We start from the raw sequence: 27969 nt of genomic DNA, 5'->3' as shown, positions 1-27969 counted from the left end.
AATAAGAATCAGTTTTTGTGTGCATAGGAGACTTCTTTCAAATGCATAAAACATTTAACTAAAAAACTATTTTGTTTTTATATACTGTATAATTTTAAGAACACACTTTAAAAATCTTAAATGATAGAATGTTCATCATCTAAAATCTATCTTAAAGTGACTGTCATTGTGATACTTACATACTGAATTCCAATGGGTATTTTCCTTGCATCTGTTGCATAGTCCTTCTTGCATCTACACTTTGTACACACATCATTTTCGTTCTTCCTTGTGTGTGTGTGTGTGTGTGTTTATGTGTGTATATAATGTTTGCCCCAGCCACATGCTCTGAGCCAGTCAAACGACTTGTGGATCTTCATCCCTCTTTTACTGATGTGCGTCAGGTGCTGCCTGCAGGTATACACCAATCATCTGTGCAGGGTCATCATCGCCATCTACTTCCCAAAGGTACCATTTCTACTGACACATGTCTTTTTGTCGAACAGTCCCATCCTGTTTAGCAACCCTACAGTGACATCCTTCTAAGGGGCCCAGCACCTTATGAATTACTTACTGTGCCGATGGATGGTTTGTTTGGATCAAGAGACAGAAGCTAGTACTCCTGGCAGTGTTTATCATTAACAATATTGGTCTGTCATATCAGCAGCTCCTTATGCTTTCTTTGGCTAAGGAGCTTAAATGAGTGATTGTTCTGCATGTGCTGTTGCTTTCTAATGCTGATCACGTTTTGTATTACTTAACTAGACAGATATAGGAATAATAACTGTTTCACTTGCAGTAATGTAATTTGTGTATGGCTTTCAGGTAATTCCCATTATAAACATTTGTGATAATTTTGTTTTCTTCAGTTTTGTCTATTTACTAACATTTTTTTTTTTATTTATTAAAGGAAACTTCATCATTATGTCCCGAATCAGGTCTGGTATGAGGTCCCTAAGGTGTAGGTTTTGCTAAAGGGTTTTTCTCATAATGCATTTTGGTATAAAACTAAATTAAAATAACTGGCACTTTTCATAGTCAGCACATTTAACAAAGACATTTCACAAAAAGAATTCTCCCTGCAGAAGAATATTTATTATTGCTCAGGCTGTTGTTTTGCCGTTGTACTCTTGTCACAGGAAGGCTTGAACAAATGCTAAAGGTCTCTCCTAGCATAACTGAAACAAACAAAAAGCACAATAACAGGCAAAATTACTTCCTCTGATGACATTTATTTTTGTTTACAGCCAGTTCTCCTATTAAAATAAATGTTTTCATTTTTATTTTTATTTTTATAATTTTTTTTATGTGAGATATGATCCAGCCTGCTCACTTGTGTTTTAAATTAGTTAGTGTAAGATAATAAGGTTTTTCTAACAAAATAGTGGAAACTTTGACAGCTTGAACAAAGTGTCTTTGGGTTCTAGGCTAAGTTCTGAAGAACATGTGTGATTAGTCCAAGGGTAGAAGAAAATCGCTTATTCAATATAATCTGTTTGGTCACGATTTTAGCTGATATTCTAATTCAGCAAGTTCAATGTGTCTAAGACACAGCGTGCAGTGTACAAGTTGGATACTTTTCCACACATAATGAGTGAAATATGTGTTCTCTAGTGTATGTGCGGGTAGAGTACTAATAAGATAAGAGGGTTTTAAAGTATAATAGCATTAGTTTTGCAGCACTCTCCATGGGCCTGTGTGGGCATGAGGAGGATTACAGGCCCCCTGTAAAGCCTGGTTCAGATAGTGGCACTAGTATTAACTCATTCATGAAGAGGTGAACGCCGCTAGTGTTTTTTTTTCCACTATAATCTGCGATGTCTTCAGCATTTTGATGGATGAAACCCATCTGATCTGTTCCGCTTTTTCATAGAGAAAACAGATGGATCCTCTTCCTCTACAATCTACAGATCCAGAAACGTGTCTCCTTCATCAAAAGAGAATGACATCGGTTGAGAAATGACATTTGTAAAGGTGTGTGTGAAACATCTACATAGGGCCCTTCATGTACATTTTTGTAGTTTACAACCTCTTTAGAATTTTCTGTGTACACTTTACTGTCCCACAAGGCCACGGGATAGGATTTGTGAATGGCAGTGACACTAAAGCTGGTAGGTCACATGATAGTGAAAACATAACAAATGTAGTACAACTGGATTACATTCATAGTATATGGAACATATATTTTTTTGAATGGTTGTGGAGTAATTATTCGAAATAAATACCTATTTAAAATATGCAATTTCGGATGCAGTCCAAGTTGAGAACCTGGATAGATTAATTTGGAAGTACTTCCTCTGTTTTTATTTAATTTAATTTGTATATTTATTTATTTATTTATTTTGTGTGTGTGTGTGGGTGATTATCTATCTGACAAGCAAACAAGAACAATCAAACCATTCCTCAGTAGCTGCACCTCTCCAGCTGTAGCATTAAATGCACAACAATGGCCTTTCTCAGGGTTAATGCCAAGTAAAACACTCAGCAAAATGTAAAACCCATCATGGTCCAAGATCCCATTGTCCTCTTGTTGCTAAATTGTTCATCTGGATCTTAAAACAAATAATATTGCTGCATTATAAGCCCCAAATTGTACAAATTTAAACGTATGGCATTTAACATTCTTAATGCACATTTTAGCAATTGAATAGCATAACATATTTGACTGTCCCCCATTAGTCAAAACATGCTGTCCCACTTTTAAAACATCCTTTCCTAAAGTGGGATGACAAAGATTGCATCAAATAGAAAATATTCTTAACACATTTTCACAATATTATTGCTAAATTGGATGTATATATTCATCACAAATATATTTTTGATAACAATTTAGAACATAGTTTTATTTATAACAGATTTATATCCTTAACGTTATTTTGTCTAAATCCTATGCCAATGTAATTTCAGTGAACTCTACTTCCTGTTTGATGATTTTCTTGGCCACATTTCTGACATAATTGGCAGAAAGTCAAGTGATTTCAATAACGTGACACCCCTGCATAAATTCAGCAACAATCATGTTCACTTTAAAGGGTTAGTTCACCCAGATAGCAAAATTATGTAATTAATAACTTACCCTCATGTTGTTTCAAACCCGTAAGACCTCCGTTTATCTTTGGAACACAGTTTAAGATATTTTAGATTTAGTCCGAGAGCTCTCAGTCCCTCCATTGAAACTGTGTGTACGGTATACTGTCCATGTCCAGAAAGGTAAGAAAAACATCATCAAAGTAGTCCATGTGACATCAGAGGGTCAGTTAAAATTTTTTGAAGCATCAAAAATACATTTTGGTCCAAAAATAGCAAAAACTACGACTTTATTCAGCATTGTCTTCTCTTCCGTGTCTGTTGTGTGAGAGAGTTCAAAACAAAGCAGCTGGATATCCGGTTCGCGAACGAATCATTCAGTTCACCAAATCGAACTGAATCGTTTTAAATGGTTCGCATCTCTAATACGCATTAATCCACAAATGACTTAAGCTGTTAACTTTTTAATGTGGCTGACACTCCCTCTGAGTTCAAACAAACCAATATCCCGGAGTAATGCATGCACTCAAACAGTACACTGACTGAACTGCTGTGAAGAGAGAACTGAAGATGAACACCGAGCCGAGCCAGATAAGAAGAATCGAGGAGCTGATGATACTGCGCATGTGTGATTCAGCGTGAAGCAGACTGACACACAGAGCGCATAAACCGAACTGATTCTTTTGGTGATTGATTCTGAACTGATTCTATGCTAGTGTTAAGAGCGCAGGTAAACCGAAGGCTTGAATCAAGGGCAATCATCGCAAATGACACCATTACGTCGAGCGCAAAAGAACCGGTGAACCATTTTCTTCAACCGGTTTATTGAATCGAACTGTCCGAAAGAACTACTGGTGATCCGAAAACCGATGCAACCGGTTCTTGACTCGTGAACGAGTCAGTCTTTTGTTCGTTATCTGGCTCAGCTCAGTGTCCATCTTCAGTTCTCTCTTCACAGCAGTTCAGTCAGTGTACTGTTTGAGTGCATGCATTACTCCAGGATATTGGTTTGTTTGAACTCAGAGGGAGTGTCAGCCACATTAAAAAAGTTAACAGCTTAAGTCATTTGTGGATTAATGCGTATAAGAGATGCGAACCGTTTAAAACGATTCAGTTCGATTTGGTGAACTGAATGATTCGTTCGCGAACCGGATATCCAGACTGCTTTGTTTTGAACTCTCTCACACAACAGACACGGAAGAGAAGACAATGCTGAATAAAGTCGTCGGTTTTGCTATTTTTGGAACAAAATGTATTTTCGATGCTTCAAAAAATTCTAACTGACCCTCTGATGTAACATGGACTACTTTGATGATGTTTTTCTTACCTTTCTGGACATGGACAGTATACCGTACACACAGTTTCAATGGAGGGACTGAGAGCTCTCGGACTAAATCTAAAATATCTTAAACTGTGTTCCAAAGATAAACGGAGGTCTTACGGGTTTGGAACAACATGAGGGTAAATTATTAATTACATATTTTGCTATCTGGGTGAACTAACCCTTTAATATTGTAAAAGAAGAAATAAACGCACTGAAGCTTAGGTGTCCCACATTTGTCAGTGTACCACGTTGTATATACAATGAATACATATTCTTGCATATTTTCAGACCTTCCCAATCCAGTTTTGGTGTCCTTTAGTACATCCCCTTCCCTGCTTTAATCGTTATAATTAATGCCTAGTAGGCTACGCCATCTACGAGCTTTCTTTATATTTATATTCATTCTGGCAAGGATTTGAACCCGACCCGACAGCAAAGAGTTAACTCGAAAGAGGAAACCCTATCTGGTTGGACACACTGAGAAATGCGATTATACTGCCTCGGGATAACACTGGCGAGCGGACGGATCGCGCACTCTACCGAGAAAGCTTATTTTACAAGGTTATCATCACATGCGATTCCTCTGTATCTCAAGAAACGAGCGCAATAGAGTAGCCTAGCAACTATTACTGTTGGGGCAGAACTGAGGTTTTCAGCAGGATGTCGGTTCGCCCTGACAGAACCTACGCTGGGCCGAGAACACGCTTTCAGAACGGACTGCAGCTTGGCGTCCAGCAGCAGGTGAATGGCCAGGTGCGCGTTCACGTGTGACAGTTCGTCTGACCGCTGGCCGTTAACGGGACTGTTTCTAAGAAGTGCACTGATCCGCTACTCCATTTCAATTCAAAGATTAGACCAGTCAGTGCGTTGCTGGACCATGAAGCACCATCATCAGTTGTTCAGGTGTTTTTGGCGAACTCTCGTCACTGTTCTTCTGTTTGAAGGCACCCCGCTCCTGATGTTCAGGGGGTCCCTCACTCTGACCTTAAACAGGGATGACAGCAGCTTTACACGGATAACTAACTCCTCTCATAGTGGTATGGGATACTCTGCTTTAAATATGCCCCCACAACACAGTTTATAGTGGTTATTACTTACAGTGATACCGTTAGGTGTATGAGTGTGCATTTGAGCAGAACTGTTGTAATACTCCGAGATGAACATACATTATTACAGAAACACTCAAAAGATTTCATCAAAACAACTTTAACTCTTTGTTATTGATAGGTTCACAATAAATCCCATTAAATAGTAGTGGAATCTTAATAGATAGAGATGGAATGTCTGTTAGTTTCATCTTGTTTGACATGCAGGGAGATTTTTGTTAATATTAGTCAGATAAATAACAATTGATTACCCAAGTATTTGGGTTGCACTTACAAAACTTTACTCAGTTGAACAGATTAATCCTTCTTTCATTCTGACCCACAATCTGAAATAAGTACCGCAATAGTTTTGTAGGGGAATCAGGCTTTTGAAATGGTAACATAAGCTATCATAATAAATTAAAAGTTTCATTTTTTTGTTTGTTTTTGTATAAAATTCTATATATTTACTTATTAAAATAATAAAACCTATGTTTACGTGTGTGTGTGTGTGTGTGTGTGTGTATATATATATGTGTAATATATATATATTTTTTTAATTATTTTTTTTTCTAAATCTCCTACAGTCACAAGTCACAGAAGAGAACTGAAGCCTCTGGCGAAGACAAGGCCGTTTGCTGTTATTAATGGAGTTAGGAGAAGTCTGAGTGATGTTTTACAGGTGAGTTTTTGCACCGTCTAATAACAGTTATAATTAATCATGAAAACAACATTGACTAACATTTCATGCCTATGTGGAAAACATTCCTCTTCACTGGAGCTAGTAATAAAAATGTGTGTGTGTGTGGAATGGGGGAATTTAGCAGGACATGACTTCAGAGTTGCTCTCAGCTGCACAGGAAGTGTCCGTCCCCTTAATGTTGCCTCTAGTTCCTCTCCTCTCAGATCATACTTTATGTCAGGAAGTTTCCAGCTGAATATGTCAACACACACCTACAGTACATTCTCCCTCCAGGACAGGACAGATATGGACACCAAGCCCACCTCCCTTACTTGACCTTTAATTAATCATTTACTGTCTCATAATTTCTTTTCTTTTCTTATCACTTCTCTTAACTGACTCTTTGCTGACTCATTTATTTTATCATGCCCAGTAAAGCAGGCTCTCTGCCTGGTTGAATCGGACAACGATGGTGTGTTTTTAGCCTGTTTTGCCATGGAGAGGAAAGGCAGGTGATGGCTTGGGTGTGTGTTTTTATGTTTATATGTGTGTTTGTGTGTGTTCCCAGTGTTGAAGAATATCTAGTTACATGTAACGGAGTTATTTAATTACAAAATAAATTTAACCTTGATCAGTTACAGTTACTGAGAAAAAATGTCTAATTAAATTACAGTTAAGAAAATGTTAAAGATTGCTGGGTACATTAGCACTAGTGAAGAGGGAATTTGAGGGAAGTTGTGGCCTAATGGTTAGAGAGTCGGACTTGTAATCCAAAGGTTTCGAGTTTGCGTCTCGGGCCAGCAGGAATGGTAGGTGGGGTGTGAATGTACTGCACTCTCTCCAGTGTGTGCCTCTCTCCACCTTCAATACCACGACTGAGGTGCCCTTGAGCAAGGCACCGAACCCCCAAATGCTCCCTGGGCACAGCAGCATAAATAGCTGCCCACTGCACCGGTATGATCACAGGGTGTGTCTGCTCACTGCTGTGTGTGTGCACTTTGGATGGGTTAAATGCAGAGCACGAATTCCGAGTATGGGTCACGATACTTGGCTGTATGTCACGTCACCTCATTTTTTTTTTTTTTGATAACATCGTACCCACCATACAAGTCATGAAGTTCCACAATCAGAAGCCCTGGATAAACAGTCAGCTACGTCAAATGCTGCATGCTCGATCTCTTGCATTTACATCAGGCAACGAGACATTATAGCTAGCCATTACAGAAGCTAAAAGACAGTACAGAGTTAAGCTGTACAGTTTCTAGAATCTACTCTAATGCTGACACTGGGCAGATCATGTGGCAAGGCATGCATCACATCACATCACATCACAGACTACAGGACCAACATGAACACTACTATCAGCTCCTCAGACAGCCTACCAGTTGACCTCAACACCTTTTTCGCACGCTTCGAGACCTCCAGTATCGACACAGAGAGGAGGCACACACACACACACTCAGACCACTCAACCCCCCCTTACTGTCTCATCAGCTGCGGTACACAAAGAGCTGAGGAAAATTACCACTTGCGAAACAGCAGGGCCAGACAACATCCCTGGACGGGCCCTCAGAGCTTGTGCTATGGAGCTGGCTGATGTACTCACTTTCGTCTTCAACCTCTCCCTCAGTCAGAGCATTGTCCTCACCTGCTTCAAGACCACGAACATTATCCCTCTTCCCAAGAAGAGCCCCCCGACCTCAGACACTGTCATAACAAACACTGGCACCCCACAAGGGTGTGTTCTCAGTCTCACCCTCTACAAACTGTTCACACATGACTGTGTATAGCCTCCCACAAGGACAACATCATACTGACGGATCACTGGCGGGGACGAAGCAGCCTACAGGAGGGAGGTGGCCAGTCTTGTGACATGGTGTGAGGACAACAATCTTACCCTCAACACGGACAAGACTAAGGAGATGATAGTGGACTTGAGGAGAAAGAGGAGAACTCACCAGCCACTGTTTATCCGAGAGCTTGAAGTGGAGAGGGTGAGCAGCTTCAGTGAGGACCTCACCTGGACACTCAACACCACCCAGCTGGTTAAGAATGCACAACATCAGCTGTACTTCTTAAGGTGGCTGAGGAAGTTTGGCATGTCACCTAAGATCCTCAACAACTTCTGTGTAAAGCTGTGTAGTTGAAAGCGTCTTGACCAGCTGCATCACTGTGTGGTATGGCAACACTACAGTGAGGGACCACAAACGTCTTCAGAGAGTGCTGAAGACTGCTGAGAAGATCATCAGGACTCCACTGCCCTCTCTGCACGACATTTACCATCGTAGAGTCCACAGAAGAGGCTGCATCCATCATTAAAGACCCCACCCACCCCCATGTTCCTACTACTGCAGCATAGTTTTATTATTATGTTTCTTATATTGCATGTTTGTGTTTATAGTTTGTGTATGTGTGTGTATAGTCTTTGCAGTCTTGGCATTCATTGTGGACAGCAAAGTAAGAATTTCATTGCTAAGGGAAACTTATTTTCCTCTCTTGGGTATATGACAATAAATGCTTTGAATCCTTGAATTACAAAGGGGGTTACATCTGAATATTTTTTACACACACCCGCACACTTATTTAATTGATTTCTTCCCCAAATTGCATTGACTGCTCTAAAAGTAATCAGTGTTGAGTCCTACTGTAAGGTTAACCCTGTCTGCTTTAAATAAGTCCTTTCACACATACAGACCTTCCCGGAAAATTACCGGTAAATTGCCGTGAAGAGATCATGTGTGAACAGGATCTTTTAAAAAATACCGGTAAATTCGTTCCGGCAATTTACCGGTATGAGAAGTTGTAATATTACCAGTAAATTGCCGGAATTCTGCTGTGTTTCAAAAACCATTTGTTAGAAATTTAGAAGCTGAGAATTTAGAAATGTTATCATTTACATTAATAAAGTAATTGTAATAGTTACACTACTTTACATTTTAAATAAGGTAACTTGTTATCTGTAACCTATTACATTTCCAAAGTAATCTTCCCAACACTGTGTGTACCAGCAAATCTTTTGATTATAAACAGTTGTCCTCAAGCTATCCACCACCCACTAACTGGAACTCAAATTATATTAATATGTCGATCAGAGAGAGTGTTCATCTCAAATTAAAAATTGAAAATTGCTTATACAGCTTATCATTTACTCAACTTTGTGTCGTTCCAAAGCTTTATTTGTCTTTTTTGTGCATACAGTGGAAGTTGATGGTAAACATAAGAAGAAAGGATGTAATTCAGGTTTGAATCAACATGAGGGTTAGTTAATGATGACAGAGTTTTCATTTTTGGGTGAATTCTGTGGGCAGCCTTCAAAATGATTGACAAACACTGTCTCAGAATGTTCTGATTGGCCAAACAAATTGGTTTACAGAGCACAGACATGTATTTTTCTGTCATGCAATAAGGTTATTTTCTGAGTTTCATTCCACAAGAAATCTTCTAATAGAGTTTAACATGGGGAGTCATATTATTTACTTCAACCACAATTAAATAAAGTGGCTACTAGGGCTAGGTACCAGATTCAATAAAAAGAATTACCGAAACAAAATGACTCAATAATTTTTGGTTTCATGCATTTTCACAAAGTCTCTCTTATAAGCTAGTTCTTTTTCAGCGAATCACCAAAACTTATGAATCACCCATTTACTCAATTTACTGACTGTATGAACCAAGAAGGTCTCACATGGGCTGCGGTTCAGGCACAGGCAAACCATGCATTCTGGTTCAATTCTCATCCTCCACCCATACTCCCATTCTCTTACGCTCTTTTTCTTCCTCACCCTCAGCTAGCCTCAGTAAAAGTACCCCACCCAGCATTCATCAGCTGCTGAGGTCAGCCCGCTGCATACAGCATGTGCTCAGGGACATTAATTCAGACTGAAAAAGAGAGGCTGGATCGACCCTGGAAAAAAAGAGAGATCAGATCAGACCAGAAGGCAATAACAGAAAGAGAAAGAGGAGAACAGATTGGCCAATGCGTTGGGCAATCTTTCCTCAAAATTCTTTCCACAAAAGAAAGTTTGTGGAATGTGTTACAGTCAAAGAAATGAGAGAGAAAAATGAGTCAGGACTCAGGTATGAAGAAATGGATTCATCTTTGCCTCAGTCACTAGTTTGTCTTGGCCCTGGTTGTTCAGAGACAAGCGATCCACCCATTCCCAGTAAACTGCAGTCTGTTCCCAGGAGTTCATAGGAAAGGCACTCACCAAAACCATCTGATAGCAATAAACATATAGCCCACAAATAGATGCCTGTGGTTTTCTAGGAAACCCGAACAATGCTGGAGCAGTATCTGATGGTTGAATGTGGGCTTCAGGTTTTGTGAGCAGCCCAGAGGTTGGATCTTGGGAGAAAGTGTTTGTATGGGTGTGTTGTTCAGCATGGTAAATGACAGCGGATGTGGTTTAGAGAGTGATGCTCTTGTGATGTTAGTTTTATGACCTTTTGATGAATCTTTTCAGCAGCTCTACAATATCTAAGTACATTTAAAGCTTTGGCAAGAAACTGGATGAGATCTGAGAGCTGTGAGAAGTCTGACATCTCGTAACGTTACTTAAATTTAAATTAAATTAAATTTATGCATTTAGCAGACGCTTTTATCCAAAGTGTCTTACATTGCATTCAGGCTAACAATTTTTCTTAACGTGTTCCCTGGGATACGAACCCCCAACCTTGCGCTTGCTAACGCAATGCTTTACCACTTGAGCTACAGGAACACAGTACTTGAGACATGAAATCAAAACTGAGCCTATTTACTTTCCTAATTCAGATTTCTGGTTCTTTTGTGCATTCATGTTATGTAAGGAAAAGTTTTGCCTCTGAAACAACTGTCATTTCCGGCTTACATCACCTTTGTAATGCAGACAGTAACCAAACAGCTATTTGTGTATTGGTTTAAGCTAATGTTGTAGGAGATGCAGCCTTTAAATAGTTGCCAACAGCAATTTAATGTTTGTTAACATCAATGTAATAAGGCTACTGTAATAACAAATGAAGTTAGATTTGAAAAAGAAACATAATTATTGGGATTAGGACTGGCTATCAATACACATGTGCTGATGTCCTGAATTTAATTCAGATTTACAACAGATTCACGATTGAATTGGATTCTGAGTCTTTTGAGTATTTCAGTCTAATGTGTAAAATTTTGCTTACATATGAAAGAAATTCTCAAAAAAAATTATCTTACTATAAATTATTATAGAACCCTTTGACTTCGTACATTGCAATTTAAAATAAAATAAAAATTAAACTAAACTGAAACTAGTTCAATTGCTTTTTAATAAGTAGATCAGTTTGTGAGCAATTCAAACAACATTTGTTCATGAATTGGGCTACGTGGTTGCTCTGCATGTTTTTGATTCAATAAAATAAACCTGCTTATTAAAGGCATTTGTTTGTAATTTGGACTGTGGGTCAACACTCTACATTGCACACAGCCATGTGGAAAATATAGAATTTTCCTACCTTTATTTAGGTGAAACTTGGGTTAAAATGTAACTGTTAAAATCTACAGGTGCTGTAGATTTAGTAGGGCTCATTGCTGCTGAAAAGCGATGCAGGAATACTACCATAGAATTAAAAAAATTTTTTTTTTCTTTGACTAGCAGGGAAAGAGAATGGCTGGTACAGGGAGGGGTCAGATACACCTCCTTTTATTGGCTGAGAGAAGGAGGGGTCAATAAAGTAAGCTGTTCCTATTAGCACATTGAAGAGAAAAGCAGGAAACAGCAGCAGCCATAAAACAGGAAGCTGAGTGGGGTTTCACTTTTTCATCAGGCTGCTGAATGTGTGTGCGTGCCAAAGGGATGTGATCGAATGGCAGGAAAAGGTGCTTAGAACAGGAAATGAGATGAGAGAAAGGCTCAAAAAGAGTCTGGAGGAGGGGAAGTTGGTTTATAGCCCAGTTTACCCTCTAAAATGAAGCTATTTTAGCCTCTCAGAGAACCCATCTTTTCCTCTGGACAAGCTTTCAACTTTTTAGATCTATGGTTTGACAGTATCTGGCCGAGAAATCTGAGGGTGCAAAAAAAAAAATCTAATATTGAGGAAATCGCCTTCAAAAAGTTTTCCAGATAAAGTCCTTAGCACTGCATATTTCTAAGGCAGCGGTTACTTGCACTAAGTGTAAATAGCAATAGAGGTTATTTACACTAAATGCAAATAGAATTTTCTTAGCGATGTATGCTATTTACATTAAGTGCAAATAGCAGCATTTTTTAGTAATCCGCTATTTACACTAAGTGCAAATAGCAATAGATTCTATTTACACTGTTAAAATTGTACTACTTACTGCAAATAGTGGCAATGATCAGCACCTCAGTATTGTAGTACATTGTAAAACAGTATGCAATATTAACTTATTGAGTGTAAACTGTAATTTTAATTCAAATTATTAAATGGATGCAACCCTATTGGGACAATAAAGCCTATCCTATCCTAACCCTAACCAATACTTTATTTTCAACTTTTTGATTATATTCTTAATTTTTATTGCAAATAAATGCTTTTCTGATGCGATTTGAAATTTGAAAAGGGCCAAAAGGCAAATTCGAACCCAGGTCAATCACAAATGAAGATGTCAAACATTTTACCTTCTGTCCCATTGGAGCTGGCAACTTGGCTGTCTTTTATAGTGTTAACTAGCCAAATCATACGTTGTTAGTGTAAATAGCTTCAGCCAACAAGGCTGACAATATCATAATGATTTTTGGCATAAAAGAAAAATCTATAATTTTGACACATTCAATGTATTTTTGGCTATTGCTACTAATATACCCATGCTACTTAAGGCTAGTTTTGTGGTCCAGGGTCACATTTGTAACATTTGCTGAGGTGGAGCAGGAGGGCTCATAAATAGGCCTTGTTATATCTCTGTATATAACAAATTAACTATTCAAATAATCTCTTAATAACATGAAATCTGTCTCTCTCATTCTCTCCAGAATGGTCACCCAGACAGATTGCAGTGTGGTTTACAACTGGGAAGCAGCACGTATATCTTGGACCTAGAGAAAAACAAGTAAGTAATTTCCTGTGTGTATACTCATCATCAGCATCTAATGAAGTTACGTAAATCATCATATTTGAACATTGGTCTGATTGCAGAGCTCTTTTGCCAAAGCCGCCTAACGTGTTCTACTACCTGCCAAACGGAACTGGGGTGTCCATGAAGGAGAACCCAGTGGTGAGATGAATCCTTTGTACACTAGGGCACATTAATTTCACAGCACCTTTTGGAATGTTGCAGATTATTTCAGCAACTTAACATAAAATTTGTTTCTTTGTCAGATGCATTGTTACTATCATGGTTCAGTGCAGGGTTTCCCTCAGTCCCGTGTGGCACTCAGCTCCTGCTCTGGGTTACGGTAATTTTATAAACACTAGGCATCACACACTTACCGACTTTGAAAAAAGTGACAAAGGAAAACTGGCCATCATACACTGAACATCTGAGGATCAAACACTACCAACGCATAGGGGTGGGCAGTATGAGCTGAAATTCATTTTACGATATTTTACACTGTCCAGGCAATATTGATATTATATTGCGATATGAGAAAAAAATACAAGCAAAATATTTTAACCTTTTATAACTAGAAAAAGTGAGAGATTGGACACAGACCAGAAAAGTCTTTTTTTATTGTGCCATTATTTTTCTCAAAAAGTGCAAATGTGCAACATTAGGTAGGCCTTCATAAAAGAAATTAAATTGAACCTCTATTTTTTATTTATTTATTTTTTTTTTTTTTAAGTATTCTCACCAAGGCTTTTATACTTTATTAAAAATACAGTAAACACTGTAATATCCTGTCTGTTTTTAACTGTTTAGATTTAGCCTTAAATTAGTTTACTAAAACTTGACTAAACAAAAAACATGACAAAGCTGAATAAATATGATAAAAACTAAAAAGTAAGACTAAGTAGGACATAGGACTAAGACTAATTTAAAAGACTAAGACTAAATTAAAAAGGCTGACATAATGAACACTAGTGAAATATGAGAAAGGAGTCTGTATTTCTTAACACCATCAATGAGTGCTGTGTGTAAACATGATGTTCAGTCTGTGTTAGTTATGGTGTTAGTAATAACACTTCTTTTGCTCTCTGCAGGGGAGTGATAGTCATTAACGCCACACTGAGCTTTGAGCTGCATCCTGAGGAAGAAAAGCATGACAGAGAAGAGGAAGGAAGAGGAGAAATGGAAGAAGGATGGATGCACGGGATCTACCCTACAGATTCACAAACATCAAAGTCTAAAGACTGTGGAGTGTCACATACCTCTATTCCTCCCATTCAGATCATCCCACACACACACAGGGTGAGCATGTACTAGTGTGGTGTTTATAGGTATGTGTATTATTATTATTTTTTTTCATGATCTTTTTCTGCTGTTATGTGACAGAGTAAGAGAGACATTCTCTCAGAGACCAAATATATTGAGCTGGTGCTGGTGGTGGATCATAAAGAGGTAAGAGAGTAGCGGTATCTCTATCTCTGACACACACACACACACACACACACACACACACACACACACACACACACACACACACACACACACACACACACACACACACACTCACATTGAGATGTGAGACACTTACAGTATGCCATCTACTGGTACATATACTGCATCACATCTACTCTTAATTGCTTTACAGTCTAAATATCTAATATTCAAGGTTTCAGTTTTGAATCCGTTTGTCTTCTTTTTCTGTTTCTTCCTCACAGTATCTGAATTATCAGAAGAATAATAAAACCATAATTTACCGCATGTTGGATGTGGCAAACCAAGTAGACTGGGTAAGTTTTATTTTTAAATGTGCACTACTGATCACAATTTTGTGGTCTGTAAGATTGTGAGTCTAGGGTTCTTTCTAAATCTCTGTCTGGCCCTCTGTCCCAGTTCTACCGGCCACTCAATGTACGTGTAGCTCTGGTGGGTCTGGAGATCTGGAGTGACCAGGACAAAATTAAAGTGGATAAAAATCCCACTGAAACTCTTAACCGCTTCCTGGATTGGAGGACCGGGGACCTTCTACCACGACTACGGCATGACAACGCACAGCTCATCATGTAGGACCAGATGCATTGTGGAAAATATAGGCACCAGTTGATCAGATTTGAACAATTATGGTAAATCATGATTTGCTTTTAAGGGGTGAATCATTTGATGGGACAACAGTTGGCATGGCATCTCAGTCGTCCATGTGCTCAAAGGATCGGTCAGGAGGAGTGAATGTGGTGAGAGCAATCTTTCATCTTTAAGCACTAAAAAGTCTTGTTTTAGTATTAACCTGTGTTCCCTGCACCATAGGATCACCTGGTGAGTGTGTTAGGTGTAGCATCAACGGTGGCACACGAGTTGGGTCACAACCTGGGAATGAGTCATGATACTGCCGACAGGCGCTGCCAGTGCCAGAACGAGCCTCGGCTTGGGGGCTGCATCATGGAGCCCTCCACTGGGTGAGTGTTTGTGACTCTCTGATAATATAGTGCTGGTGACTAATTGTGCAGTATGCAGTAAATGCTCCCTTGTGCAGGTTTATGCCCGGTCAACTCTTCAGCAGCTGCAGCGAACGGGATCTCTCTCTCAGTCTACTGCACGGTGGTGGAATGTGTCTGTTTAACGTGCCTCAGCCCGAGAGTCTTCAGGGAGGTCCGCGCTGCGGGAACCTGTATGTAGAGAGAGGAGAGGAGTGTGACTGCGGCCTGCTGGATGTAAGAAAAAGCCTTCTGCTTACTGGTTCCTGACAAAAATGGCTGCTTAAAATATATTATATATTATAGTATAGGCCATTCAATTCAATGTTAATCTAACAATAAATGAATAGAGGGAATCCTTCTGCTCTTATGCTGCTTTTGCCGTTTTAACAATCAGTTTATTTTTAATGAATACACTAAAATGATTTTTACATTTGATTAGCCTGTTTGATTTTCTTACTTGAATGCTTTGTTTAGATGTACGATGAAAAAGTAATGCACCATTCAGTTTGTTTGTTTCTTTTTGTTCTACTGTTCTAATTTTTTATGATAAAGATACAACAAAAAGTAGCTATATTGTGATTATTAATATAGTAATCATAATTAAGAAAAGAAGTTGAGGAAAAGATGCAATGTTGCCTGGTGATTTTGTTTTGGAACCTTAAAAAAAATTCAACTAGATTTTTCGCAAAATTGACATTGCTGACTCAACTGACTTCAGACGATTGTACAGTTTTTTTCTGTCAATTCCAACAAATCAGTCATCATTTTTAAGTTTTTTTTAATGGAGATTGTGAACATAAAAATAACTAATTTTCATCATTCTTAATAGCCCTGATGATTGGGGGTGGGATTTTTTTTAATCGAATTTCGTTTTGACACATCAGGATTGTAAAACAAATAAAAGTAGTAATATGCTCTTCACCTCTGTAATCTGCTTCATGCCTGCATGTGTGTTCAGGAGTGTAATGATCCTTGCTGCAATGCCAGCACATGTAAACTGGTTCCTGGGGCCCAGTGCTCTTCTGATGGCATCTGCTGTGAGAACTGCAAGGTTTGTAAAGGTGCATATGATTAAACACTTAGACATGCACTGCTAATGGCGCTTTCTCACCGCATCTCCTCTATCTCTTTCCCTGCAGTTGCGTGTGGCCGGGTCGGTGTGTCGGGAGCCGTTGGGAGAGTGTGATTTACCGGAGTACTGCACTGGCACTTCACCTTACTGTCCTCCTAATGTGTTTCTGCAGAACGGAGAGTCATGCAAAGACGGGTCTTCCTACTGCTACAGTGGGGCGTGTGCCAGTCTGGATGAGCAGTGTCAAATGCTCTGGGGACAGAGTGAGTGCCACATGCTCCACAATGACGAATCTAAGGATTCTCACCTAGAGTCTAGATTTATCACAATTGATTCTCTGTTCTCTCCACCCCCTAAGACTCCACCCATGCTCCACCTATCTGCTTTTCCTCTGTGAATAAGCAGGGCAATAAGTATGGAAACTGTGGCCAGATGTCCAACGGTTCCTACATCCCCTGTTTGAAAGGGTGAGGACATGTAGCCTGGAATCTGATGATTTTCAAGCACTCACATAATCATGATTGTTCCCTAAAATGTTTAATATCCAACTGTCTGTTTTGTGAATTCTTCGCATATTCTGTGTAAGCATAATTACAACAAAACGTGCAGAAACTGTGCTGTAATATTGTTTACATCCAGTTACATTTGATCTGATTGTAAATATGATTGTAATCTTTGTTTTGCTTAGTGATGTGCACTGTGGTAGGATCCAGTGTCAGGGTGGAAATGAACGTCCTCTGCTGGGCTCCAACGCTGAGATTCTGACCACAACAGTCAAACTGAACCAGAGTGACTTTACCTGCAGGGGCGCTTATTTTAATCTAGGTGATGATGTTTCCGACCCAGCCATGGTGTCACAGGGGACAGCCTGTGGGCCCAGCAAGGTGAGTGTAGCCATTGTAGCTATTCATATTTACTTATATATATATATATATATATATATATATATACAGTATATACGTATTTCTGGTCAAATTAACCTATGAGCTGATAATATAACGTTAAACCTATGAAAATGGTTTTGAAATGCACATGGTAGCATAGATTCATCACCTTAACAGTGTCGCAATGACACTCTTTTTTGCAGTAACTCATCTGTCATCGTTTAATGCCGTGTCCTTTTATTGTGGCCAGCCTAAGGCACACCTGTGCAATAATCTTGCTGTCTAATCAGCATCTTGATATGCCACACCTGTGAGGTGGATGGATTATCTCGGAAAAAAGGAGAAGTGCTCACTAACCCAGGTTTAGACAGATTTGTGAACAATATTTGAGATAAATAGGCCTTTTGTGTACATAGAAAAAGTCTTAGATCTTTGAGTTCAGCTCATGAAAAATGGGGGCAAAAACAAAAGTGTTGCATTTATAATTTTGTTCAGTGTAATTAGTTATATTGATAAAGTTTAATTAATTCAGTCAATCTTTTAAGCCGTTTTAACATTAATTTTTATGGAGACTGGAACACAAGAGCATCCAAACAAAGCCAGAATGCATCATGGCGGCGCTCATCGGTTACTCAGGAAAAAAGTTGACACACTACTGTTTGATTAGGAATTTTTTTAATCATCAAAAGAATCCTAAAAAATGGTTTCCACAAAAATATTAAGCAGCAATGGTTTTCAACATTGATAATAAGAAATAATAATAATTGGTTTCTCGAGCACCAATTCAGCATATTAGAATTTTAAAGGATCATGTTACATTGAAGAATGAAGTTACGGCTGCTGAAAATTCTGATTTGCCATCACAGGAGGAAATTATATTTTAACATATATTAAAATAGTTATTTTAAAGATTCATATTTTACAATATTAGATATTATATTTACATGTATTTATAGTCCTGGAGAAAAAAATGCTTTTTAAAAAACATTGTAACATTATATTCTCAGGCATGTGTTGACCAACAGTGCCGGGACGTGGCCATGTTTGGTGTTGAGGAATGCCGCAGGAAGTGCAATGGCCATGGGGTGAGGAGGGGGGAGGGAAGGAGCGGACACTGCAACTTCAGAGAATTATAAACATTATTATTATTATTAACTTTATTAAGTTTTGCAAATCAAGTATTTTTCTCTGTTTTCTTTGTTTGTGTAGGTGTGTAACAGTAATAAGAACTGTCACTGTGATGACGGCTGGGCTCCTCCTGACTGCAGATACTCTGGAACCGGTGGCAGTGTGGACAGCGGCCCTGCACGAAAGCCCAAAGGTACCACACACAAACTGATTCACATGGAACTTTAGAAATTTGGGCTCAGTAATGCATCACATTGATTACATTGGCGTGGTAGTGTTTAGCCTGGTTTTGTCTGTATACAGATTCAGATCCTGCACAGGTGGCTCTGCTGGTCATTTTTCTGTTTGTGTTACCGGTTTCACTGCTGTTCGTCGCACTCCGTTTCCCCCGCTGTCGACGAGGTCTTGTGTACCTCGGCAACACTCCCTTCAACAAGTCCCGACAGAGCCGGTAAGACAGAGAAACAGACAGAAGGACGCAGGGCTTAAGAGATGACACACTTTATTAAAGCAATTTATCTCACTTAACTTCATCAATGGACAAATAACATGAGATTTAATAAAGAAATTATTTAAAAATACATTTAAAAATGCTATTTAAGCTTGCAATAACTTAACATTTGATGAGCGTGTTTTTAATTTCTGACTATAAGCCTTTAAAAGAATGAAAAAGAAAACCTTATTTAGTAATTTGGCATAATCTTTTATTATGTAGAAATAATTAATACATGATTTTAATAAATAATTAAACTGCTTATTAATATTTGACATTGTATTCATGGTATTTAATGTGTTTACCTTTTTAGATGATGGTTACACCAGATTAAATGTAAACATTTCTTGAAAATGGTATCATTTATTTTATTTTTTTACATATCAAACAGACATAAATACAAAGAGTACATTTATAAGAGTTTGACACGTTTTAAACTAGATGATCATACCACTATTGATTAGATAACTTCACTTAAGTCAGAATAGAAGAGAACAAACATACTGTAAAAAAATAAATAAAAGCAAACAAACAGCGATATCATGAAAATACAACAGCCAGACAGATATTACAACCTTTAGATGTTAATGTCAGATAAAAGGTAAGATCCTTCATTACAGATCATATTATAAATTATTAATGATATAATTTTACTGTGTTTTACCCATGGTGCAGTGGTGTCTCAGTGGCCTACATTGAATACTGTGTGAAAGAGGAAAACCAGAGGTATCTGTGAATGTGGAGCTTCGGGTTGTTGTGCAAAACAAGCCATAGCGGTAGCAGTCACTAAACTTCTGTAGATGAACATTTGTCTCTCACCAGCAGGGGCTTTGAATGATAATTAAATAAAAATTTCAAATCACTGGCTTAGTACTGGCTGTCATTAACAAGCTCCTTTCTGGTTGTGTGTGTTGTAGAACTTCCAGCATTAGTCAGCGTTTCTTCTATTTTCTCCCTGCTAGATGTCTTTTTTACACAGTTCACCCAAAAGTGTGTATGTGAAGTAGATTTAGATAATGAGATGCTTGTTGTTCTGTAACATTGAATTTCCTGTGATATTATTGGTATAAATTTACGTAACACTGACCAGCAACAAATAATTCTCAACAACATGTAACATTAGTTTGAGTGCAATATTGTGAAGAAATTGTAATTTCCCCTGCAGGACTCCTGCTGTGGAGCTTGCAAATGCTCGAAATGGAGATCAGGTGCAACCGCTCAGGTACCAGTGGCCCCACCAGAGCGACATCCCTCTCACCCAGGCTATCAGCAAGGTACAGTCAATACGCTGCTGCTCCTGAGCACCTGGCCCATTCAATGATACTATTACTGGAGCATGATCTGCTAGAAGGCAGTGTGGGGCTCCTAAGAGTCTCCACAGAAAAACAGATATGAGCTCATAGGGAGGTCTCCATGTCCAGAGAGGTGAAAATGTCAGTACAAGCCCGTGGTAGATAAAAGTTTGGGGTTGGTGAGATTTTTTTTTAAATGTCTTTGTTGTTTTTGAAAGAAGTGTTTTAGGCTCAAAAGGTTTGCTTTTATTTGATCAAAAATAGAGTAGAAATTCTACTATAGTTGTGTTACAATAATCAGGTCTTATTATTATCAGTGTTGAGTTAAAAGTAAAAAAATAACAGCATTGATTTAAACAAGAAATCTTGGTAATACTTTAGAATTCCATTTAGGTTCCATTTATTAATGTTAGTTAATGCATTAATTAACATGAACAATACATTTATTACTGTATTGATCTAGTTAATGAAAATACAAGTTATTCATTGTTAGTTCATGCTAATTCCCAGTGCCTTAACTAATGTTAACAAGCGCAACTTTTGATTTGAATAATGCATTAGTAAATGCTGAAATTAACTTTAACTAAGATTAAAAAATGTTGTAGAAGGCTTGTTCTTGCCTATTTCATGTTAACTAAAGTAGTTAACTAACATTAACTGATGCAATCTTATTAATGTGTTACTGAAATCTTTTGCAACATTTTAAGTCTTAACTGTCATATTTGTAATCATTTATTTAAAAAAAAAAAAAGAAAATCTTACTGACCCCAAACTTTTTTGTGGTAGTGTAAATTCTGTAATTTATCTATAGATCAAAAAATGAAATAATAGTACAAAAACAATCTTTGAGTTGTTTTATCTTAAACTAAACTACAAAATATTTAAACTATAAACTAGTAATATAAGTTACATTTTTAAATAACATAGGTTAAATAATATTTAATATCCTATTATATGAATCTATTGACAGCCCTAGTCTCATTTCATCTGTTTAATTGTTGCCAAAGGTACAGATATAATATTAATACTGAGATAACAGAATCTGGTATCGTATCAAAGTGAACATTCTGGTAATGATCCAGCCCTAAAATGTATCATGTGGTTTTCTGTAGTAGTTTTTTTTTTATTTTTTTTTTTTTTTATCAGTAACTAGGACAGAGGCAAAATCCTGGTGATAGATGTCTGTTGAAAGGTCAGTTAAAGCTACTGAGGCTGACACACATTGTTTGGATTATAGTCATAGTCCTGCTCTTTCACCTGGATAACAAATTTGGTCTGGTTGACTCTATCATCGATCCACGGAATAATTTACCAAAAATGTGTTAGATGCAGTAAAACTAAAGGCCAAATGCTTTGTTTTCTGTATGTGACACGTACATTGCTCCTCTGTCGAATCTTCCCTGCATGAATTATTGTTTCTACACATACTTCAAAAATGCCTGTCAGAGTCTCCTTCTGCTGCTGACATAACAATGTAAGCCAGTTATTCTTGGCTTATTGCCATGCCTAAAACAGCTAACTTTTCTTATTTTAACATGCATGCACTGTCTCTCTGCTACCCCCTCTGCAACACGTTTGTCTTATTGTTAGGTCCAAAACAGCCCTGCTGCTCCAACTAAACCTCTTCCACCCGATCCTGTCATTAAACCTGCTCAGGTAAATGTCATTGCTGCTCACAAAGCCTGTGAGACACAAAGCCTGTGAGACACCCCTAAATGCATCCCATGTGAGATGCATTTAGGGGTGTTCTGGTAGATGTTAAGCACAAACCAATACAGTTTTTATTGCTCTTTTTGGTTCTTCAGTTGGCGGGGCATTGGCCCGCCCCTCCCACCAAACCCCTCCCTCCTGACCCCATTCCCTCAGAGAGCAAAATGCAGTGCAAGGTAGAGGGAGCATTTGCTGCGATCTGCCATGTTTGACTGTGTCGGTTATTTTGTCTTGGCCCAAAGTGTCTACCTTTTGAAACTCACTCTGTGTTCTTAGTCGTGGTCCGTGTTTCTGTGGTTTTGCATGTGGAGGTGTGCTTGTGTCCCTGTCATTTTGGTTTAATAGTAAGATGATGATGGTGGTTTGGTGCATGCGGAAGGACTGATGGTTCCTCTGGAGTGAATGGAGTGTGTTGAGATCCCAGTGCACTATTAGATCAGACTGGGGGAGAGCAAGAGATCATATGTAATCTGGAATATTTTCAATAATATCGCCATAAATAAAACACTTTATCGACATCTAATTAATCATAATTTGCACTTCCAATTGTAAAGTACGTTCAGTTTCCTTCAATGCTTATGCTTAATTAAGTTAGTGAACCAATATTCATTAACAAACAACACATGCAATCACATGTAGTGATTTCTATTAATTCATGTATGAAAGTGCAAAAATTAAATTAACTCACAACCCTAGTGGTTTGAGAAAAGGATGGATGGAAATTAAATTAAATAATTGAATAAATGTAAATAAAATATTAGTAAAAAAAAATCATTTAATTTGGTACAAAAATAAATTAACAATACATTTTAAATTTGAATGATACATTTCATGTAGATAATTATTTAATACATTTAAAAGTTATAAACAAAGATTTAAAAATGTAAACATTTTAAACTAAATTTTTACATTTATTTTTAAAGGTTGTATATAACCTAGTGACTAGAAGCAATGACTTCATGACTTCAGTTATTCATGTGTTTTTTTATACACTTTGTCACACCTGAAGGCAGCTTAATTAAACCTTGAACACCAAAGAAATAAAAAAGACACAACATCTGTGCTCATTTAACCACTAGATATATTATCACTTTCCACAATAAACGTTGACTAGTTAAAGGGTGATAGCATCACTATTAATAATAAATGGATTGTAAAAACTATCCTGTGATACATCATGCAGAAATACTTTGTGATACTAATCATTATTAGAGAGTAGGTGATATCAAAGCAACAGCGTTAACTTTTACTTCAACCTTACTTAAAGGTACAGGTTGTAGGACCTGCCACTAGAGGGCGCACTATCAAAACAATAACAATCGCGTGGTTTGATGACGCTAAGAAGGAGCGTGGAATGATGGGATTTGTTGTCTTCTACCCAACCACTGACGGCCATCAATCAGACGGAAACATAAATCATGGATGTAACGCGAGTTCAGCGATATGCGCGAGTAGATTACATACAAAGTCAATGCAAAGACGCGATCAGACTATGGATCAGACGTGTCCTCGCGCAGGTCTAGAAACGCGATGCCCCGCGTTTGGCGTGTATGCCCCATAATACTAATCTTGTTGATCATTATAATAGCATACGTTTTCTGTAAAGATACGAATCAAAACAACTCACCTGTTGAGTAAAACACAATCGAGATCGGCATCTCTTTCTAGTTGAAGTTTGTCGCGAAGCTACTTCCGCATTTGTCCACAACACTGTTGTCATGTGGTTTCTATGTCAGTAAAGGCGGTAACAAAGGGTAACTAACGTCATTAGATTCACATCCATGCTACATACTCCGATACAGTAAGTGGCGGTATGCACCTGATAAGCCATGGTTGCAATCTGCCATAAAACTAACAAGAAGAAGAAGAACTAACGTCATTGACAGGCGACTGCACTGCCCCGTGTCACTGTTTAGAATGGGAATTTTCTCATGATTTACAAGTAGTTAAAAACATTAGAGATATTGTTAGTAATCAGCTGGACAAAATATATAACAGTAGCCTAGTGGTTTTTGGATATTTTACTGCAAATATCTTACAAATTGTACCTTTAAAGCTTAGTACAGTCTTTGCCCCCCATGTGCATATTTTGCATGTGATTTATCTCTCCCAGTCTCTGCCAGCCTCTTGCATGGATGAATAAGAGGAATCAATTGTGCAGTGCATATCCTATGATAAAGTCTGGTCTCAGAAAAATTAATTTTATGATCAAGGGAAAATCATGGTGGAATAGAGTGATTCCCAGTGATTTGACTCAATGGCACAGTAAACATCTCACCCAGCGCTTGCTTTTCTCTGTCACATGGCTGCACCTGCTAATGTACGTCCAGCCCACAGGAGCACGACCGGCTGCACCAAGCAAGCCTCTCCCTTCTGACCCTGTCCTCTCTACACAACAGGTATTGCCACAGGCGTGTAAAGTGCATCCATCTATTAACAATATCAGACCTTGTTCTGATATATCTGAGATTATCTATTTCTCTTAGTGCAGTCCTTTTGCTTTTATTTTGAACTAGAATGTATTGCAAATTAAACTTGTAAGACAAAAAAAGTCTCTTCTGAATCACCTCATCCTGTTTCAGAACCCTGTTCCCCCCAAACCCCCGGTTCCCAAGAAACCACTGCCTGTGAATCTACCTTCATCCCACGCTCCTCCACCCCCACTGCTGGGACATCCAGGACCTGCCGCATCTTCATCATCTTACTCGTGTAACCCTGCGTCAGCTGCTGCTCCTGCCAGGTGAAAGGACTGATGTTTTTCCCTGTAATATTATGCAACAAGCAAGTGAATAAAATATAGTTTATGGAAAAAGTGTAATTGGATAAAAATCTTATTTCTATGTACAGACCTGCTCCTCATCCACCTTTACGGAGACAGCAATACCCTAGGATACCCCACACTCTTCACCAAATATAGTCAGGAAGGAAACGCTGGCCCGGCTGCAAATTTCTGGACTACAAATTATTTGTATTTTTTCAGGATTATGTCTTGTTTAATAGTAAAAAATCTGTCCCCATAAAACAAGCTAAATTTGAGAAGAAAAACTGCATAACATATTTAGACTTGTTTTTATCAAATATATTCTGATTATTTTGGGTATAGCATATACCCTATATATTTACACACACACACACACACATATATATGTACTGTATATATATTTATCAATTAAGATCAAGATTTATTCTCTGACTGCAGTTTTCCTTCTCATGTAAATGTATTTTAAGGACTTTTATTGCTTCTTATTTTTAATGGAAAATGCCTTTTTGGTTTCCCCTTTTTTTTTTTGCTATTTGGACCCACTGTGGGACACTATGTGATGTAGACTTGCACAATTCTATTTGCACTGACCATGAGTGAGGACTTGATTCTGCAGGGTGAACATTAATACCTGTACAGACTTTTGCATCTGGATCAGAACTTCAGCTTACAAAACATCTAAAGGATGTTTTAATTCTGAAGAACTTTTTAAGAGTGGACAGCAAATAAGAACATTCAAATGCTGATATAAAGTTCCTTTTGTGATTCAGATGCTTTGTTCAACGCATGGAAATAGGATATGACAAGATGATGCCTTGAGGAGTCCTGATTTCTTTCTCCGAGATGCTGTATGCATGCATGCCTGCCTATATATGACCAGAATCTCTTTGGTGCCTAATTACTTTGCCACACAACATCTCCTCGATGATTTTTATAATACAATCGCACCAAAGTCTGATGCATTACATTCCATTTAACATCAGCTGGTCTCAGTACAGATATTAGCATTAGACACAAACACACATGTTCTCTGTAAATTCTTTACTGTAATGTCTTATATTAGTATCAAGACACTTCAGATTGTGATTGTAAATGCTGCTGCAGGGACAAAGCTGGCTGATTGGAGGAGCGATCAAAGCCCTGGGAGGGTATATATTTTAGAGTATTTGAAATATGCAGTATTTTTAATGCAATAAACATGGGATTTATTTTTACAGTTTTGTTTTATAGTTTTGATTACCCTAATGCCTGTATTTTTCCAGAATCATCTTATCAAATTTTATTTATCCTCCTTTATCACACAGGTTACCGTATTAACATTTGCTAACTAGCTGCATTAAGATATAAAATACATGTGATTTTAATGTGACATCATATTCTTTTATGGTGGTGAGTGGACCATATTAAGTTATATAATAATTGTGATGATAATACATTGATGTTCCTCAGTGTGTTTAATGTCATTGTGTGAAATGTTTTAAGTGAAGGAGGTATAAGCAGAATTAACAGACATTAAATAGAGTAAAATCTATTATTTCAAAAGAATACATGCTAAAAATCCAATATCAGTATGTCATTTGTTACCAAAGTTACGTAATGCATTGTGACAACCTTATATAGTTAAATGCATCAGCCTTTATACGGACAAGCTTTATAATGAGAAATGCTGAGTAATGTCACCTTTGTCACTATTGACTTTTATTGCATTTTATGCAACCAGAGCATTTGATACTGTATTCACACCTACAAGTTGCATAAACTACAACTTCCACAAATTAAGACCTTAAAAACATCTCGCATTTAACATTTAAACATCGTAAAGTCATTGCATCACCGATTATTTTTTCCTCAGTATTTTTGTCTTGTGTATCAATAGGAAATATCTGTTTAGATTTCCAAGCATTTCTTTTGCCATTAATTGTAATAATCCAGTGAAATTTTTTGTTTGCACAGGGAAGTCTGACAACAACAGCCAGTGCTCCACACAGAGATCTGATCTAACCATCATCCACTTTGTCTCGAATGACATGAAGAAACATATAATATAAATATAATATACAAATCTATAAAATATAATTTCTCCAGATACAGACTGGCCCTGTTTCAGAAACAATTTACTGAGGGTGCTTCTGAAATTAGTGAATGTGTTTTAGCCCTTAATGGAAACTAATGTATTTTGACATATTTCTGCCCCGTCCTTTATTGAGGTTATTACTATAATTGCAGTTTTAACTGTATGCTGCATTTATATGTCACTCATAGACAGTAAAAGATTGCCTGCGAGCTTCTCCTCCTGTCCATACGGTAATTTCTCTACTGTGCGACAGAGAGTCGCTGGTTATGACGCAATCATTAGCCTATTTTTTTTTTTTTTACAAAAACTGCTTCTACGGGACCATAACGTAAGATACAAGGTAATGGAGCCTTTTATACATTTTCGTGTTTCTTTAGAAATAATTAATGTACAAATGGAGTCTCAGATGTAAAGTTCGCTGTCAAAGTGACGCCAAAATGAATGGGAGTCAATGGAACGCTAACAGCAGGTGGGGGTCCGCTAGCCAATGGCGGCATCCAGGGGTGCTTCAAAAAAAATGAAACCCTGCCCCCCTGGGTATTCACCACTCTGCAAACTTGCTCAATGTCCCGCCCACGGCGCTATCTGATTGGTTACACCTCACGAGTAATGGCCTATTAACACTTGCGAGACGGTTGAAGCCAGTCCGCTGGGCAGTGGAGTTGCTAACTTGGCAACTTTGTCGCTAGATTTAGCAACTTTTTTTTTTTTTTAAAGTGACTAGCGACAAATCTATCGACTTTTTGGGCAATCATTATTTAGTCTCTGAGACTCTCTGGTGCTGCCGCTCGAGCGCGAGGTCTCTTTCCCAGCGCGAGCCTCTCTCTGCATCTGCTGTGTTCAGCAAGCGCAGAGAGCAGCAGCACTTTCAGTTAAAAAATATATATATATTCTGTTGCTAATTCTATTTTACAAGCAAGTATAGCCGACATCAGTCACAGCACAACCACTGACTTTATCTTAATA

The 27969-nt window shown here is 38.0% G+C and overlaps 1 protein-coding gene across 8 annotated transcripts; it reads left to right on the top strand.

Moving 5' to 3' along the window:
• The first annotated feature begins 4748 nt into the window (after positions 1 to 4748).
• On the top strand, positions 4749 to 25312 carry LOC132103108 (disintegrin and metalloproteinase domain-containing protein 15-like). 8 transcript variants are annotated; one of them, XM_059507938.1, is made up of 26 exons: positions 4749 to 5367; positions 6003 to 6097; positions 13045 to 13121; positions 13208 to 13286; positions 13391 to 13467; positions 14213 to 14420; positions 14505 to 14570; positions 14834 to 14905; positions 15009 to 15178; positions 15262 to 15346; positions 15420 to 15568; positions 15646 to 15823; positions 16548 to 16640; positions 16729 to 16924; positions 17020 to 17128; positions 17350 to 17545; positions 18553 to 18630; positions 18755 to 18866; positions 18977 to 19124; positions 19842 to 19892; positions 20332 to 20440; positions 22049 to 22114; positions 22264 to 22344; positions 24499 to 24567; positions 24751 to 24908; positions 25016 to 25312. In XM_059507938.1, the coding sequence occupies exons 1-26, from the start codon at positions 5076 to 5078 to the stop codon at positions 25083 to 25085; spliced, it is 3084 nt and encodes a 1027-aa protein (XP_059363921.1). In that variant the 5' UTR covers positions 4749 to 5075; the 3' UTR covers positions 25086 to 25312. The 8 variants fall into 8 exon arrangements, with proteins under 8 accessions (XP_059363921.1, XP_059363924.1, XP_059363925.1 ...); XM_059507941.1 differs by lacking the exon at positions 22049 to 22114; XM_059507942.1 differs by lacking the exon at positions 22264 to 22344.
• The last annotated feature ends 2657 nt before the right edge of the window (positions 25313 to 27969 follow it).

Source organism: Carassius carassius, chromosome 24 (genome assembly GCF_963082965.1).
Source record: "Carassius carassius chromosome 24, fCarCar2.1, whole genome shotgun sequence".
NCBI lineage: Eukaryota > Metazoa > Chordata > Actinopteri > Cypriniformes > Cyprinidae > Carassius > Carassius carassius.
Note: the sequence above shows the minus strand (reverse complement) of the source record. Positions and strands in the feature narration are given on the sequence as shown.